Source organism: Molothrus ater, chromosome 3, assembly GCF_012460135.2.
Source record: "Molothrus ater isolate BHLD 08-10-18 breed brown headed cowbird chromosome 3, BPBGC_Mater_1.1, whole genome shotgun sequence".
In the NCBI taxonomy this organism is placed as follows: Eukaryota; Metazoa; Chordata; class Aves; order Passeriformes; family Icteridae; genus Molothrus; species Molothrus ater.
In genome coordinates, this window is record NC_050480.2 from 7,137,434 (window position 1) to 7,149,630 (window position 12,197).

At 50.4% G+C, this 12,197-nt stretch overlaps 1 protein-coding gene across 1 annotated transcript in view; it reads left to right on the forward strand.

The window, feature by feature from the left end:
- Positions 1-438: 438 nt before the first annotated feature.
- The window catches only part of PARP1 (poly(ADP-ribose) polymerase 1), a 32,360-nt gene continuing 20,601 nt past the window's right edge, over positions 439-12,197 (forward strand). The window contains exons 1-5 of the mRNA XM_036380399.2: positions 439-563; positions 4,959-5,121; positions 5,614-5,732; positions 6,466-6,680; positions 12,001-12,097. Of these exons, the coding sequence (XP_036236292.1) occupies positions 444-563; positions 4,959-5,121; positions 5,614-5,732; positions 6,466-6,680; positions 12,001-12,097 (714 nt within the window). The 5' untranslated portion in view covers positions 439-443. The remainder of the gene's footprint in view (positions 564-4,958; positions 5,122-5,613; positions 5,733-6,465; positions 6,681-12,000; positions 12,098-12,197) is intronic.

A 12,197-nucleotide genomic window follows, 5' to 3' on the forward strand; every position in this document is an offset into this window, starting at 1 on the left:
ATTCTCATGTTCTAGAAATTCTCGTGGTTCAGTTTACGGCCATCGCTCCTCGTCCTGGAGCACCACCGGAACGCTCGCCTGCAGGTGACATCACGAGACCAGTATTTGTGTGCGGGAGAGCTGCTGAGCTCAGGTTCTCCCAGGACACGGGAGCCCACTCTGTGTCCCCTGGGGTGCGGGACAGGATGCGGAGGATGCTCGCGGGACCGGGACTCGAACCCGCGGCCCTCAGGGCGCAGCACGAGCCGCGCCGCCGCGCCCGCCTCCCATTGATACACAGCAGGAACCTCCAGGTTTGCGCAATCGATGCCCGAGCGGCGGATCCTCCCGGCCGGCGAAGCGAGGGTGCGTGCTCGGCGCTCGGCTGGCGCTGCCGCGGGCGGGGCGGTGGCGGGCGCGCGGCGCGGGGCGGGGCGGCGGCGGCGGGCGCGGGAGCGGCGGCGATGGCGGAGCCGGCGGAGAAGCTGTACCGGGCCGAGTATGCCAAGAGCGGCCGCGCCTCCTGCAAGAAGTGCGGCGAGAGCATCGCCAAGGACTCGCTGCGCCTGGCGCTCATGGTGCAGGTACCGCGTGGCGGGGCCGCTGCGGGCGGGGGGCGGGCTGATCCGGCCGCTCCGCTCGGTACCGCCGGCGGCGGGGCCAGCCCGCGGCTCCTCTTCCTCCGCGGTGCTCCGGAGCCGCTCGGCCGCGCTTTTCGCTGCTGCGGGGGCGAGCGCAGCCTATTTTTAATAGAGGCGGCTTCGCTCGCTGTCGTGTCCGCAGCAGCGCCGGTGCCCGCGGCAGCCGTGCCCGCAGCGCTCCCGGGCGGGGGGAGCCGCTTGCCCCGCTCCCCCGGGCTGCAGGGGCGGCTGGAGCACAAGCCGTGCAAAGTTCACCGTGCGGGGCCGGGGCGCGCACAGAGGCGCTGTGTGCCGTGCGGGGGGCGAGGCGAGCTCCGCGCCCCGGGAAGCGGCTCGGTGTGCCGGCCGGGCCGGGGAATCCCCGCTCGGTGCGCGCTTTGCATGCGAGGCAGAGGAACTGCGGCCCGCAAGCGGTGAGGGGCTGGGGCAGCCCCGGATGGCAGGAGATGAGAGGAGAGGAGCGGCCGGGCCCGGGTGGTCTGGCTGAGCTGCTGGCACACGGCAGCTGGAGCAGCGGAACCGCAGTTGGCGAGCGGGCCGCGAAGGCACGGTGTTCTCTCCGCCGCCCTCGTGGTGTTGTTATTTGCCTTTTGGGGAAGAGACTGCTCGGCTCACTTTTGGAAGGAAGGGAAGAGCCCCGTTCTGTGTGGAGGGCTGGGAGCTGTGCACGGAGCCGGCATCCCTGCCTGCTGCGGGAGGATGCGGAGGGAATCGCCGCTGTCCCGGGGACGAGGGGGGGACTCTGTCCCCGCTGGCTGCACAGGGCAGAGGGGAGGGGGCGCCTGCGGCGTGCTGGGGGCGGGCTGAGTTTGGGGGTGTTGCTGTGGAAGGTAAGCAAAGGCTTACGTGTGTGTGTGTGTGTGTGTCTGCGGAAGGCAGCAAGGACGTGGCAGCGCAAAGCCCTGCGGATGGATGCGGGGGATGGATGGATGGATGGATGCTGTGGGTCCCGAGGAGCCGGGTGTGGAGGACGTAGCTCCAGACAGGGTTATTTGTGGCTCGCTTGTGCCCCTGGGAGAGGAGGCTCCGCTTGTGCGGGGCGGGGAGGAAGGGCCCGGTCCCCCCGGCCTCGCCCGGGCTGCGGGGCCCTGCTGGCTGCCGGGCGGGGCTGGCAGCTCTGCCGGGGCTGGAGGCAAAGCTGCTGTCCCGGAGGGGAAATACCTGCCCGTGCCTTTGTGCTCAGAGCCTCCTCCCCCGGGGAAGGTGCGGGCCGAGCTGCGGCGTTGGCTCGCACGTGTTCCCGCTGCCTCTCCTTTTGTCTGCCCTGAGCTGCTCCTCCTCCTCCTCCCCTGCTCCGGCTTCCTCCTCACGTCTGTTCCCCCTTCCTCACGTTTGTTCCCCTTCCTGGCTTGCCCAGCAGCTGAGGCTGATGTGGATGGGTTGCCCTTCATCAGTACCGGGGGCAGGAGTTGTGTTTTTTCTCGCTAGGGTTTGGTTCATGGAGGGAGCTCCTGGGGACCGTGACATTCCTCACAGAGCCACTGCCTTTCGTGTCCAGACATCTCCCCAGAACTGCGATCTTACACCAAACACTTGTGGTTTTATTTATTTTCCCCGCCACCTCTTGAATTTGCTTGCTGTGCCCTCTGCCAGTTTTTGTACCAGCAGAGCACACCGCTGCTGAGCATCCCGCTGCAAATGCCTGAATTTCACCAGAGCAGCAGGTCCCTTGCTTTTTCCTGGGGAAAAAGCCCTGCAGAGCAGCCTCTGTGCCAGTGCATCGAGCTCTTCTGCAAACTGTGCTGAAGAAATTAAAGGGAGATACACACCAAGGCCGTAGTTGTCTGCTGTAACCTCCCTTTTGTTTTGGTTCCTCAAGTGAAGGGCTCTGAATGGCAGTGGGATTCTGGGTGCTTGGCACAGGGCAGGCACCCGGGCCCTGCAGGACGAGCCCAGCTTTGTCTTTTGCTTCCAGCTGGAACTGAGTGGTTTCTGTTATCTGAATGGGCACAATGAAAGTGAATTGGTCTCTTTTTTCCTTAGTTTGTTTAGGAAACTATGGTCTAGAGATAGGTGAGCTGAGAGAAGTTGAGTAAACAAGGCCCAGCTTGCCTAGAGGTTTCATTTTCCACACAGAGAAGAGTCTGAAACTCCATGTTGAGGAGATTACTGACTGCTTGTATGGTTGTCTTAAAGACTGAGCCAGCTCTGCTCTCTTTTGTACTCCCCAGTGCCTTGTGCCCTCAAAGCCTTTGTGTTGGGACCAGCCTCGAGTCCTCCTGCACAGCTCTAGACACAAGCCCAGAGTCCATGTTGCAGTGCCAAAATTGCATGTGACTTACAGACACATTGAGAGCAGCTGCAGGGTGGCTGCTGTGAGAGTAGCTGGGTGTGCAATCCTGGCTTGTGGGAAGAGCCCATCTGGAAATAAAAATGTCCTCTTATGCTGGCTGGGGCTCTGTACAAATCACAAACGGGATGGGGCTGCTGGGAACGTGCCTTGAGCTGTTTTATTTTCCAGCATCAGTCTCGTTACATGATTATGACAATGGGAAGATGCCAGCAGCTCACATCCCAGGCAGCAGATGAAGAACTTAATGTTACAACTCACTTTATAAGTTTTTTGACCAATCACACAAAGCAAAAGCATATTGACAGTAGTTCTATCCAACCACTATAAGCACAGGTACCTTTGGTTAAAACAATGCTTGCTTATTTGAATACAATACCTGCTTGTAAGCCTTAAAGCACAATGCACAGAGCTCCATTATTAAGCTTAAAACTTCCTAATATCTTGCTAGATAAACTTTTCTGTAGCTTAGAGAATTATTCTAGACAAGCGTTAATACACAGACCATTGTTCTATTTGTCCTTGCTTTTCTACAGTTTAAATATTTTTTCTGCTAACCTATCTCATGGCTGCTGCTCAGCTCTAATCACAGTTCTGCTGCCTCTGTGGCCTGCCTTTTGCAGCTTTCCCAAAACCCTCTAATTTTGTAGATTCCCACATCCTCGTACAGTTCGGGTGGATGGTTGGCTGTAGTTTGGGCTCTCAGATCTCCTGGTGCCATGCTGTGGTCTTTGAAGCCCTTTCCTTTTCCCTCCTGCTCATGCACAAAGCTCTGCTGATGGTTTTGGCTTGGAGATCTCCCTCCTGTTAGTCAGTGACACATGGAAGGCTTTCCTAGGTCAGTTCTGTATCATCAGCAATTATAATTACACAGCACTGAGTATTATTAGTACAGCAGCTGTTTGTGTGAGTTATTTGGAGCCAAACCACTGTAAGGTTATTTTGCCTGGTGGGTAACTGGAATGATGCCAGGATGGTACCCACTGTGTCTGAGTTTTAAATAAATGGTTTACTTGCAAAACAACTGCTTGGTGTGGGGCAGGGCACTCTGGAGCTGCACTTCAGGGAAGATTTGGGTGGTGCTTCTGTCCTGATCACAGGGTCATGGAATAGTTTGGTCTGAAAGGGGCCCTGAAGATCATCCAGTTCCAACCCCTGCAGTGGGCAGGGATGCCCCCCACTAGATCAGGTTGCTCAGAGCTCCATCCAGCCTGGCCTTGAACACTCCCAGGGAGCAGCCACAGCTTCTCTGGGTGACCTTTTCCAGTGCCTCACCACCCTGTCACTACAAGCCCTTGTGAAAACTCAAACTCCCTCTACAGCTTTTTGTAGGCCCACTTCAGGTATTGGAAAGTGCTATAAGATAGCCCTGGAGCCTTCTGCACGCTGAACACCCCAAACTGTCTCAGCCTGTCTTCACAGGAGAGGTTCTTCAACCCTCTGATCATCTTTGTGGCCTGCTGTCGACCTCTGATGCAGAATTTTTATTGGGCTCTCGTCTTTCCATTGAATTTTGTCTCAACCTCCTGCAGGCCACTCAGGAGTTTCCTCAGGCCACAATCCTTGGAGCTGCCCATCTTATCTTGTGCCTGCCAAGGGTTCTCCAGTATAGAGACTGTTTACTTGAGAAGTGGCTCTCAAAGGGGTTGTGCAGTGAGGTCAGCAGCCTCTTGTGCTGCACAGGGGCTGGTGCAGCCATGCTGAGGTTGTGACTTTTTTTTTTTTTCTTTCAGTAAAACAGATGGTCTGAGCAGCAGGGTGATGAACTGGTTAAGCTAGCTAAATGCTCCTTCCATGTCTTTCCACTTTGGGAACATCTCTCCAGCAGCTTGTCTGTCTTACTAGATTTTCTTCTTGGACTTTGTCCTAAATAGTATCCATCTCTTGATTTAAAGAAAAATAGAAAGAAGAAATTGTGTGTGTTTACCCTGTCACAGTTCAGAAGCTACTTACCCAGATACTCCTTTTTATTTTGGGCTTTGTTTTGTTTTTCCCCTTGAACCTGCTTGAATTGTTTCATCTTGGCCTAATGTGCTTTTTCTTGCTAGTCACCCATGTTTGATGGCAAAGTCCCTCACTGGCACCACTACAGCTGCTTCTGGAAGCGGGCTCGACTTGTGTCCCACGCAGACATTGACGGCTTCCCCGAGCTTCGCTGGGAAGATCAGGAGAAAATCAAGAAAGCCATTGAAACTGGAGGCCCTGGAGGAGGTAGACAGAAGCCTCCTGGTGTTTGGAGGTTCATCTGGAGCTGTGCTCTCTTTTGTTGTGCTGTTGTTACGGTGATTTGATGTCCATGTCGCTTCAGCAAGTGATGTCAGAGGAATTGCTGAGATGTCTCCACACCTCCAGGGTGAGGATGCTGACAGCATCATCCAGCATGTTAAATCAGTGAGGAGAAAAAGTCAAGTCACTTGGCAGATATATTGAAAAACATTTCATGTTATCATGATTGGTGTATTTAGTTTGTTGTACTGTGTTTTCTTAGTGATACCTTCAGTTCAGTGCATGGTTGTGGTGGCTCTTTGGTGATTTTGAGCATGGACTGCTTGTATTGCTCTCTGTTCAAATTCTGGACAAATGAAATGAGTGGCTGGAACCCAAGAGTTTTATTAATGCAGACTGCTAACAATCTGGGACAGAGAATAAGAAAATAAGGGAATGCATATTAAAGCTGAATTCTGTCTTTGCTTTGCTCTCCAGGAAAAGGAGGGGAACAGGAAGGAGGTGGTAAGGCTGAGAAGAGCCTAAACGACTTTGCTGCAGAATATGCCAAGTCTAACAGAAGTACTTGCAAAGGCTGTGAGCAGAAAATAGAAAAGGTAAAAAAGTTCTCCATCTCATCTTTTCTCTCACCAGTTTTAATTCAAACAGTGGCTTTTATAATTGCTTCCTGTCTGTCCTGCATATGGAAAGCACTTGCAGAGCTGCATTTCTGTGTCTGAGTAGCAGCTGTGTCCTGGACAGCTGACAGTAAAGGCATCCCTCAGGCATTGTAGCCTGAGCTTCAAGCCTGGTGATCCCTCCTTTCACTTGGGTCTTAGAGCAGGCTTGGAATGCTGCTCACCAACATTTCGGTGGCAAGAGAGCCACCACTAACTGCAGCTTTTCCTGCTTGTTGCTGCACTGCAAACCATCTTCTTGTTGGACATCTGAAAGGTAATTTGCAGTAAAACAGGATAAGATCATATTAGCATTGATGTTTGAGTGATAGGGACATAGTTAATTATGAGATGGGCTTTTATGAAGCTTGTTCATGTGAGTTTTACTTGGTAAGTTTACAGGAAGTTGGAATAAAGACAACAGGATTACCCAGTTTGAGTGGATTTTGAATAGAAAACTGCCCTAAAAGGTGACTTTTTCAACCTAGCAAGAGTACATGAAAATGGTAGAGGAACTGTTGTGAAAGTGTTTGAACAAAAGTTGCAGACTTTGATGGAGGAACTGTTACTGCTTTACAGATTTTTAGGAAGCATCATGTTGGTAACTTGTTAACATCCTGCTCCTTCCAGAATGGCCTAACAATTGCTCTCGTGTTACTTTGATTTCCCTCAGGGCCAGATCAGGATTTCCAAGAAGATGGTGCATCCTGAGAAGCCTCAGCTGGGGATGATTGATAACTGGTACCACCCCGACTGCTTCGTGAGCCGCCGGGCAGAGCTGGGCTTCCTCCCTGCCTACGGCGCCACCCAGCTCCTGGGCTTCAGCATCCTGAAAGCTGAAGATAAAGAAACTCTGAAGAAGCAGCTCCCAGCTACCAAGAGTGAAGGGTAGGTGGTTAGTGTAAGAAATTGTGTTGTCTGGAGGAAGCATTGCCTTTAAATACATCTGTGATAAGTGTTATGGGATGTTGTTGTCTCTGTTAGAGGAATATTTGTCATAGGAAGGTTTGCTTCTTCCTGTGACCTCAGGCAGATGACAACAGACATTCCCTGTCCCTGGGAACCTGCAGTCCAGTTTTCCCCTGTGACTGCCTTGAGGAAATGCAGAGAGCTGCAGGTGTGACTTGGAGGGCAGATTCAGGGCTTTCAACCATAAAATAATGCTTGTGTAGTACAAAAGGATACTGGACTCTGTGTCTCCTTGTGTGATACTGTTATCAGCAGTGGTTTCTCTGCTCAAACCACTTGTTAGAGAATTGATTTGACATCTTTTATCTATGAGCTTCTGAACTGTGACAGGCACTGAATCTGATAATGGTGTTTATTTGTCATGTAGTGCTTCCACTTGGATGCTTTTGTTTGCTGAATCTTTTATAGTACGTCTGAAATTTCATTGCCTTGCATTGAGATTTGCAGTGGAGACTCTTGACAGGACCTGTACTGACAGAGAAGTGTTTCCAGGTGACTTGCTAGCTTTGTGAATCTTTCTTTTTTTAATGAAGGCTTTTGTTACTTGTTCTTGAAATGACTTTGCCTGGAGTCATGCTTCATAACACAAACCAGTGTTGTATTGTCCCCTTGAAGGAAGGAACATTAGGTATTTCTGGATCCTACAAATAAGGAAGATCTTGTCATTGGAAAACATTGGGCTTCTCTGTGTGCATTTTAGACTGAATTCAACTTTGCTTTTGCCAAGATTCACCATGAAAATGTCCAGTGAGGCTGATGTCTGTTCTGAGGAGCTATGGCCGTGTCACAGCTGTGCAGTCTTGGTCAGTATTGGTCCTTCAGGTATGCAGCTGATGTGTGTTCCTTGGCAAGCCACTGCTCCAGAAGCATTTGGCAGTGCTGTGGGTGCTGTGGGGGGTCCTGCAGCACCCCAGGATGGGGCTTTGGCCAGAGCCCTGTCAGGTTCTGTTCTATTCACCTCTCTCAGCTGAACTGGCAGAGGCCAAGAGGAGATGTGTGCATCTGTTGGGCAGCCTGCTGTCTTTCCATGCAGGGATTTTACCTCTGTGTGCATTGCTTGGTGTAAGCAGAAGTGCAGTATTTTAATGCACTTACAGGTTTTCAAGTAGTCCTTTGCTTTTTGTGCTGAGATGTGAGTTCTGCTTTGTCCTAGAACAGTGAGTTTAATAGGGTTATTTGTAGTTTTCTCTCATGTCCTCAGCAAAGCTCTAGAGATTTGACTGTGTAAGTGCTTCTCTTGTCTGCCCTGACTCTGCTTTTCTGGGCCACTTCTGGGATGCTATGCAGAATATGAAGGCTTTGTAAAGAAAGGCCACAGAGCAGTTTGCCAAGTCACTGTGTAAATAAAAGCCTAGAATTGCAGTGGAAAAAAGCTTGCACTGGTGATGGAGGGTAATGTGAACCAGGACCTCATGCCAGAAAAGCAGCAGGATGTCTCATCTTTCCTGCTTTCTAAGCACCTCCTGAGCAAGCTCCTCAGCCTTGCAACAGACACTTTAAGTTGCTGGCTGGCTGCTGTGCTCCACTACCTTCTGCTCTTTGGGCTGTGCTTGAGCCAAGGGTGGTAAGGGTCAGCTGGAAAAATCGTTGCCTGTCAAACAAAAATAATGGGTGAGAGTGTAAATAAACAGCACGAGTGGAGGAGTGTGGTGTGCTAACTAGCTGGTGGTTTTGCTGCCAAGAAAGCACAGGAATTATGGAGAAGACAAAGGAAGAACACTCAGAAAACTGAATGAGATGTAGTTACCTAGGATAATTCACCTTGTGCATTCAATCAGATAACAGAAATTACCAGCAGAAATTACAGCCTCTTGCAGAAATTATATTAAAGCGTCTGTTGCAAGTGAGATTCTTAAAATTATCTTTAAAGATATTTCTAAATATACTGCATTAGAATTGTATCTTGACTCAGAAGCCTGTGCAATTCAGATGTGACACATCCAAATTCAGGTGCTGCTGCTGCATGTCCAGCCCATACTTTGAGGAGAATCTCAGATTTGGTGACTGCCCTGTCAGCCCTTTGTGTAAAAGTGGCGTTGAGGTGTGCCTTTTTCAGATGAGACAGGTGAGGTGTGGAGCAGGGCTACCCAGAAAAAGTTGGAAAATCCTTTCTTTGTGAAGACCAAATATGGGAGGATTTACTGGAAGGATCCTGGCTCCTTTCTCAGCCAGTTCTGGGTGAGACATGCAGCCCTCCCTTGGGCTATGGGCTGTCCTGCCCAAGCACTAACACTTTGCAGAGCTGGGAAAGGGGGATCTTGTGTCCTTGCCTGCAGCTTCTCTGTGGAAAGAATGCCTGGATGCTGGTGTAGGAAATGCAGTAGCAGCTTGTGAGCTCCTTTTGACAGCATTTCTTTGGCAGTGTGTGTTTTGTCCTCCTGCTCTGAGCTGTAATACCTCCTGTGTTTTCTGCCTCACTTGTTTAGATGGAATTGCTGCCCAGGTCAGGAGTAAAGTGTCACTCTGGAGATGTCATGCAGCACTGGATTAGCTGCAGAGGTGACCTGAGGCAAATGCTAAGTGCTCAGGTCACCAACAGTCTGGCAGTGCTTTACAGAGAGCAGGTGAAAAAAGGACTTCTTGTTGCTCCCTGCTGGGCTGCTTGCTTTATCCAGGGTTGTTGTGACTGTCCTTTCCACCTTTTCATTGTAGGGAGGGGAAGAGGTGAATGTGAAAAATAGAGTAGATGGTCAGGAAGGGCCAGGCCACAGCGGGACAGCTCACTTCCCTCTTCATCTCCTCTGAAATTGGAATAAATCTTGTGTGTCTTCCCTGAAGGTGAGAAGTGGTTGGCATTGCCTGGGAATGCCAGTCCTTCCAGGCAAGCTGTGGGGCTGTAGCTGTCAGAGGTGGAGGGCTGTCCCTTGCCCAGCAGGAGAAGGGGTGTACACAGCAGCACCTCACTGCTGTGGGCAACACGTGGTCTTGGGGCCCAAGGATGGAAGATCCTTGTGTGTGTGTGTTCTTGTGTCAGTGAGGGTGGAGTTTACAGATTGTTCTAAAATGTGCTGCTTTGGGAAGCTGCAAGATGAAGTCAGCTTTGCCATTCCCTTCTCCAGGCTGTATAAAGTGATTGGTGTTTGCTGGGCACGAAGGAGAAGGTGGTGACCCATAGCTTTATACCTCCCTGCACTTGGGATGATCCCTTCCACTCCATGGTTTGTTCCATGGCTGGAGCAGGTACTGTAACCACTCTGCACAGCACTGCTGTCCCTTTGACTGTGAGGAGAAGCTGCCAAAAGAGAGTTGTTGCTGGAATTTGGCTGCATTCCCTGGGTCACAGGGTCTCTCAGCAGAGTGATCACCTTCCAGGGGCTGCTGTGCTGGATTGGCTCCTTTAGGAGACAAGTTACAGTGTGGGAGTGAGTGCTGGCTTGCTGGAGGCAGCCTGGCTGTCAGCAGGCACTGCAGATACTCAGGGCTGGGCACCCCTCCTAAGCACTGAGATCATTAATCCTGGTTTGGGAAGGTGCAGAACACTTTGCACTCAGGCTGGGAAGCTTTTCACAGATTCTGTTGTGTATCCCTGACTCTGTTATAACTTAAGGAAGTCATTGTCCTCTTGATAGGGCTCAGTGGATGCTCTGGTCTTGCTCCCAGCTTGAGCTGCAGCCAAGGAGGAGAGAGAATTTGCTTGGCCTGGGGACTTTTGGAGGCACTGCTGTGTGTGTGTGCTGGAGCCAGTCCTGCCACACTGGTTTGCTGCTTGCCTGATTCAGAACACAGGGTGAAGTTTTTCTGAAGCAGCTGCTGGCAGCACAGTGTGGGTGTTTCCCCCTACCATGAGGCAGGAGATGTGCAGCACAACCCCTGCTCACTGATGGCACCTGGCAGGGCACAGCTGGAGGATGACATCTGCCAAACCAGTCCCTCAAAGTGCTCTGAGCTGTGGTTTGGTCACAGGTGCTGATGGTGGGCTGGTGTGGCCACTGCAAATAAAGTGAGCACAATTTTAGGGCCAGGCAAGTTACTGGAACTACAGGTCTCATGCAGGAGTCTCTGGGAGGAGAGCACCTCCTGACATTCTTACTTTTAGTGGGAGCAAGGTCCTAGAAAGAGAACTGTTTAAAATTGTAAGCAGGAGAGCAATCAGAAATGTCAACTTCATTGACATTAACCCTCAGCCACAGCTTACAAAGTTGAGAGAGGCTTTCTTAAAAAGAGAACTGGCTGATGTTTCACAACAGAAAGCATCTCTCAAAATGGAGTGTGTGATCCAGGCTGTGTTCATGCTCTGCCTCGAGTTGCAGGCCTGTCCTGTCTCAGCTGGGATAGAATTTCCCTTGGCATCCTCACAAGGAGAACACACTCCAGGCAAACAAAGGGAATGCCATGACTTTGGAAACATAAATGATCATCTTCTGAAGTCCGTTGTCACTCTGAAGTGTGCCAAAATCCCCCAGTTTTCATTTGGCTTTCTTTTTCTAGTCTTTCTTGAGCAGTATTTTCTATAACTTCTCCCTTCAGCTCTAAATAGCAAATAGCAATAAATTTCCACCCATGCAACTCCCAACAGTATATCACAAAAGCACTGTGAGCCTGGAAGCATTTTCCAATGCTTGCACTGAATTTTTCCAGAAACTTGCACCTGTTTGGTTTCAGAGGCCTGACCTAATTCCAGTCTGAAGAGAAACTAGGTGGGAAATACCCACCTAGGGAAATACCACCTAGGGAATATTGGAAATACTCCTAGGGAGTTGGGAAATACCCAACTAGGGAAATACTCTCTAGTTTCCTAGTGTGTTAACTCATTAAAGTTACTGTGTTTGCTCTCCTTTATTTCAGTATAGACTGCCTAAGCTGATCAAGCTGTTGATTCAGCTGAAGGACACTGTGGTCTTTTAACTTCCATTGCCACACCTCGCCAAATTTGGAGAGCTGTTCAGTGATCCTTAGGTATGCCTTTGGTGTCTAGATGAATAGATGAGATGAATATAGATGAATATGCCTGAGAATGTTGCAGTCTTTCACGTGCTCTTCTCCCACACCACACAGTTACTCTGTGGAAAACCTCTGAGTGTACCTGACCTGATTGAGGCAGCTCACATTGCAGAGCCAAGTGCAGGTCTATAATCTATCACTGAGGAATTTGAAAAATGGATTTGCCTGCCAAAACTGAGGATATTCAAGCCTCTGCAGATATTGGCAGTCAGTAATCTGAGCCCTGGTAACTGCTGGACAGCCGTTTCGACAACTTCCTTTCATGTGTGTGTGGTTTTGTTTTGTTTTTCTCTGTTAGAAAGAGAAAAGGAGAAGAGGTAGATGGAAACGTGACTGCAAAAAAGAAGCAGAAAAAAGAAAAAGAGAAAGAATCAAAGCAGCAGAAACAGCTGAAGGTGAGTTTTAGCTGCTCACAACCTAAGAGCTGCTTGGTTGGAAGAGTCTCTAGAAGAGCCTCTAGAGAAGGCAGTACCTTGTACCCAGAGAGAGCAGTGG